This window comes from Hippoglossus stenolepis, chromosome 6 (assembly GCF_022539355.2).
Source record: "Hippoglossus stenolepis isolate QCI-W04-F060 chromosome 6, HSTE1.2, whole genome shotgun sequence".
NCBI lineage: Eukaryota > Metazoa > Chordata > Actinopteri > Pleuronectiformes > Pleuronectidae > Hippoglossus > Hippoglossus stenolepis.
Window position 1 is genome coordinate 19,817,059 of NC_061488.1, and position 5,993 is coordinate 19,823,051.

Consider the following 5,993-nt stretch of genomic DNA (forward strand, 5'->3'; position numbering starts at 1 on the left):
TTTTTCAGACATAATAAAAATGCACTGAGCTCTCAAACAGGCTTCCATGGGCTGATTGTGCTCGAGAGGAAAATGAACCTTGACGAATGAAGCGAACCTCTTCACTCGCCTCCTACTTGTTATACTGTGTGAGGTGTCTCTACATTGACTACATCAGACTGTTAATTAGTCAGCCTCAGCCCGAAGGTGACTAAATCTTTTAAATTAATTCATCACATGACTCACACAGGGAGATGTTCAAAGAGAGGAGATGTTCAGACCTAAAACCCAGCGAAAAAAACCAAGTCCAGCTCTGCCTCTGTTACTGTGCTGCTCTTTCACAGGTCTATTCCCCCGATGTAACATGACATGCATGTTCCACTCAAGTAAACACTGCATGTTTTAGCGTGCGCCGCTTTGGTTGACTTGGCAACACTGCCATCTCATGGTGATCAGAGGAAGAAATGTGCACCACATGCTTTTCTCTAGCATCTTTATTGGAAAATGATTATTAATTAAAACAAAACGTGTTATCATCATCTTAAACTGCTGTACTGATTCCTATCATTTAATACTGTTTCCTGTGAAAGCCGTCATTTTATCAGAAACATAATTTAATCATAGCCGCTGATTACAATGAATTTGTTGAACTGTAAAGCAAACAGCTCTGTTCATTCTTATATGAGACAAACTGACAGCTCATGTTAAACTTGTTGAAGTAGTTTTATTCAGTGGAGGTTCCTCCTCTGACGGACTTTTTTGAAAGGTTGTATCAAAGAAAGCTGCATAAATTCATGTCTGATCTTCTCAGTGGGGACGTACTCTCTTCTCCTGTGGTCTATTTCTAGTCACTGCCCCTCCAGAGGACTGACACTGTCTCCCTGGATGAGGCTTGGATACAAGAGATGACAGATGGGTTCGACTTTTCTCTTGGTGTGTAAAAGCCGCAGACCTCCCGCTATCCTTGCCACCCCACCCCACCTGAGGGCCAATGTCATGCCTCACGGCATTTTGAGCCTTTCTAGACATGGACACCTTTCTGATCTTCCTCCCTGTCAGCGCCCCCCTCTGTGTCTGTATGACAGCTCTGCTCTCCACACCACTCCTCCCTCCCCACGTCCTCTTGCTTCTCCTCCCCGCGCCGCTGGGTTCCACACCAAAGCACCAGAGCAGTGCACCTCTCCAAACCCCACTCCTCCGCCCGCTGCTCGCACTGCACCACAAAGATTCGGTAAAGCTCCAGCAGGACGATGACGATGTTCTTGCAGGTGAAGAAGATCATGAGCTGGTTGAGCACCTGCTCCTGAACCATGAGGTAGAGCCGGTAAACCAGGAAGGGGCCGTCTTGGAGTCCCACTGTGAGCAGCAAGCTCCACACTTCGCTAGAGCAGCAGGAGGCGGACGAGGGTGGAGCTCCAGTGCAGCAGAGGAGACCACCTTGGCTCCTCTGAGGAGACTCACCCTTCGGGGGTTGTGTCTGAGTGAGAACCAGAGGAAACTGCATGAGCGCCCACGAGAAGAGGGCCAGGCCGGTGATGACGACTGCCCGGTTTGTTTTGACTTCAGGCTCTTTAAAGGTGTCGAAGATGTCCAGGATGTCGGCGCCCAGTCCAACGTAGACCATGAGGAGCTGGGACAGCTGGTCCCGGGACATGTCCCCCTTGGGCATCAGCCAGCGACCCAGAACCAGCACGATGAGCATGGTTTGCTCCAGGCCGGCCACCCAGTTCTCCGGCTCCAGCTCCACGATGCCCTGGGGTCAAAGAAACAGCAGCATCTGGTCAGATTCAAAGCATTTGTCAAATGAGAAAATCCAATTTGAAATATAATCAGAGAGTTTCATTTTCCCTTTCCCTGGGTTCCTCTGCTGTTTTACTTTGTTTCTGATCAGCTGTTTGTGAATATATTACAACAGTAAATCATGGTGGGTGAAAATGTCGTCACTGGGAATCATCCGCACAACAAGACACGTCCTCTCTGGTATGGATATGATTCTCATGGCTTGTGAGTCAGCTGTTTGTTGTGTCAGGGTTCGTCGAGTTCGTCTTGACAGCGCCCGTTAACGTTTCACAACTTTTCGGAAAAACAGTGCGTCCTCAGAAGCTGCCACCTAGCCTCGAGCACAGCCAAGGGGCAAAAAAGCTCCCAAATCCTACATGAAAGAAACGGCGCTGAAGCCATCCCAGAAGGAGAGAGATCTGAGAGTTTTTCTTCAAGCACAGAGTTATCTGGACCTCATCTGAACGTGTCTATTACGAATTTCCTGCATCTAATAGTTTAGCCACCCGCCCCCTTTGCCTGATTCAAATCTTATCAGATATCAGGTGTCCCCCTTTTAATGTGGCTGTGCAGGAGGGTGAGGCGCAGTGGGCGGTGTTGTGGCGGCATGCCTACCACTGTGATCGGGATGTGAGCCAGCAAATGAAGTTCAGGGCCTGAGGAATTGTTGACGGGCAGCTTGGACTGCAGCAGGCTCAGCTCCAGAAACCAAATGGATGGAATGACAGTGCTGAGGTAGAGGAAAACCATGGGGGAGAACCTGAAAGAGGAGGGGGATGGAGGGAGGGAGGGAGGGGAAAGGTGGGGTTGGGTTATTTTTAGTGACACTTTTTTTTAATGTATTTATTTATTTATTTTTACCCCCCCCAGGTCTTTTACCCCTAAAAGAAGCATTGCATTTCAGACAGGCAATTATTCTCATCATATATGCAAATCCCACTTGACAGTGCAAAGCCTTCTCGGAGAAGAGAAACTTCAAAGTAAGACTCAGTGAGAAAGAGAGAGGCCTGAAGAAAGCCCGTGTCTGAGGATGTTCACTGCCTACGAACTGGAGAGCTACAGCTTTTGAATGCGACGCCGCTCTCGCTGTTGAATGAGGTGTGACACCAAACGCCCGTGTCCTTTTTGAGGCTCACATTTTAAAGGTTGATGTCAGTTTATGTTTAGTCATTTTAAAAAGAAGAGGGGAAAAAAGTGAGCTGGTCAGAAGCGACTGGAGCCAGCAGGAGACGATTTCTCCTTGATTGGATCAGAGAGGCTGTGACAGAGACGTGAGAGCGGGCTCAGAACATCAGCTCGCTGGAAGACAGTAATAACACAGCAGAGGGATAGATTTGTTGTTGATAGACACTGAAAGCGAGACGCAGCCGCAGAGGATCACTGAGAATATAAAAGCGGGGGAATAATAATATCACAGGCCTCACTCGGGCTGACTCTCGCCGCCCGGGGCAGATGGGTTGTAATGTGCTCGCACAGTTACAAGTTCAGATGTCGTTTACGCCACACACACACACACACAAGATAGTTTAACAAAGTCCAGCTTCACACAACACCTCCACCCTCATGTCACCATCTTTAAAAAAAAAGAAGTGCAGTTTATACATACATGTAATTTAACTTTAATCCCAAATAAAGCAGGAGAGAGAACCTTTCACACTTATTATAAGAATTTGTTATTTCTTGTTGTCTATCCAGCAACTTTTGCGGTACAGCATTGAACAGCTCTTATCGACATTTTAAATAGCATACAGTTACATACTAGTGCAGAGTGTTTAGAGTGCATTTACATTATGATTGTTACAGAGACGTCAGAGTCCTTATGGCTGTGGGAGGATAACTGGGTGGGCGAAGATCTGTTAGAGGGTAAGAGTTCAAACAGGTGTTGAGCAGGATGGTAGGGGTCGGATATCATTTTTTGTGCCTTTGTAATGGTGCAGTACTACAGTATATTATAGAAGGGAAACTCAGCCTGTGAAAAATGATGCATACTTCCAGAGTAGCCCTGTAATTCAGTTACAGTGACGTAGGTCAGATAGAGTGGATCTAACAAATCTTTATTCTGATCCCCATTAGCTGCCACTCAGGTATCAACTGCTCCTCCACGAACAGTATTTTCTCATTTCCATTGTGCTGCCTGTCACACTGAAATATCTCAACCGCTATTATGTATTTTTATGAAATTCAGTCATGACATCCATCTATCTCCAGAAGATGAAAACACACTCACTCTGGTATTCCTCACTTTTTACAATTGCACCACCAGCAGGTCAAATTATTGTTTTTTTGGGGGCCACATACCTGAAGCAAAATTGACACACAACTGTATCTAAAGATGGACAACATGACTGCTCCCCAGAAGTGAAGCCAAAACATCTTGATTGCCCCCTGGTGGCTGGATTCAGAACCGGTCCTAGAACCACCATCTCCTCCGTGTTAGTAGATGGATACAGGCCAAACAACAAACTATTTTTTTCGAAGACGTAATTTTAGGCAGTTCTTATGCTATTTATCAGGGGTTCAGTTTTCCGTTATTTGATGCTTTAAAAACAGAAATGTCCTGATTGACAGCTAAGACTGACTCGTGATTGGTCGAGTGTGTGTATCGGCGGTACCTTGATAACAATACAATCACGACTGCACAGACTCTGGCTTGATCTTTTTTTAACTGGAGGAAGGGCAAACGCATCATCCATCTGTATAAACAGACTATGGCGAGGACCTAACCATTCAGTCAACATGTCAGCTTTACTGGGAATTAATAAAAGTTCGGATGATAATTCAAAGGTCAAATAACTCAAAGGAATACTCCCTCACTACAACTAATACAATTGTACTACCACTAATAATAATTCCGCCTTGTGTAATCTGATAATTTGTACAACTTAATTCTAAAAGTTTTGCCTTTAGCAGTGCAACTGTGATCTGTAATAAAAGTCCAATATCAGCCTGAACCAGATGTAAACCCTGTGCATTGTGCTGAATATAGGTTGAATGTTGGGTTTTCCTGCGTGCACGTTACCATTTCCACTCTGCGTTACGGGTGCACTTCAGAGTGACAGCCATTTCCACACCCAGCAGGGCCACGCCCGTCAGCAGCAGCCAATAGAGTGGCTCCCCTTTAACGGCCACCACGCGCCACACCGTCACCACCCCGTGGACCGCAAACAGGAAGCGACTCAGCAAAGCCAACAGGATGTTCAAGAGCCGACACATCGTTCGCCACAGAAAACCTGTACAGAAGACAGCTTTATGGTGCATTTTTAGGTTTTATGACACTCTTTATGAGCATTTCTTTTAAATAAAAACAAAAAGGTGCGTGTGTATTTCTCGTAGTGTTTGCTCATGTTATGTCTGTTCTTGTTAGAGAGTGACTGAGCCACTGATGCCCACTGATACACAGAATGTTAATAGAAGAACATATTTGTGTGTCTTTCAACAGATCGTTGTTGCTGAAGCTTACGCAGAAATATTTTACACTTCAAACTTTGGTAAACAAAGTCTCAGAGGTCACAACAATAAAGTGGTTTATGTTGTATTGGATTTAATCTATTTTTTTTTATATAATCCTGTAATAAACTTAATGTCCAGCAGTGCAAATGGAAACGTGCCAAAGGACACTTCATTTGATGCATTTTGCACTAAATTTAAGGAATAAACTCAGGAGGAGCGTCAGTGCAGGGTGGCCAAAAGCCCAACCGACCGTGAAAAATTTGTAAACACTTACCGTGTGTAACCGCCTGCATCGTCACACATCAAACCCCACAGTTCAGCCGTCATTATATCAATAGCTGCTGCATGGTGTCAGTGTGAAAACAGTCCTCGCTGTCAATTAGCCAGCGAGATAAAAGCTTTCTAAGCTTTGGGGGGAATTCAAAGTAAGCAGTGATTAGTTAGCAAGAGTTAGACAAATTGATCTGCAGTCAATATGAAAGGACTCCATGAGGCTTTGCATGCATTTGCTTTAATGTGATCTCTGGATCTCTGCGGATTATTTTGATGCCTTGAAAAGAGTGTTAAATGACGGGGCACCCTGGTCTCCTGGTGGTTCCGGTGCACACTATAAAACCCAGTTTGACTCCAGCCAGGAACTTTTGTTGAAAGTCATACCCCGCTCTCCCTCACCAGGTTTCCTGTCTGAAGTTATCCACCCAAAATAAATAAAACACATGCCAATGCCACTTTGTAATAACGCAGCTCTTGTAGTTATCAGGCTTTTCTTCAAGGTTTAAAAAAGT

The 5,993-nt window shown here is 45.3% G+C and overlaps 1 protein-coding gene across 1 annotated transcript; it reads right to left on the reverse strand.

Annotated features, from left to right (window-relative positions):
• Window positions 1-1,000: 1,000 nt before the first annotated feature.
• Window positions 1,001-4,971, reverse strand: LOC118110652 (transmembrane protein 26). The gene is made up of 3 exons (XM_035158591.1): window positions 4,778-4,971; window positions 2,374-2,518; window positions 1,001-1,732 (listed from the first exon to the last, which is right to left on the reverse strand). Exons 1-3 carry the CDS (start codon window positions 4,969-4,971, stop codon window positions 1,001-1,003), a joined length of 1,071 nt encoding a protein of 356 aa, XP_035014482.1.
• Window positions 4,972-5,993: the final 1,022 nt, after the last annotated feature.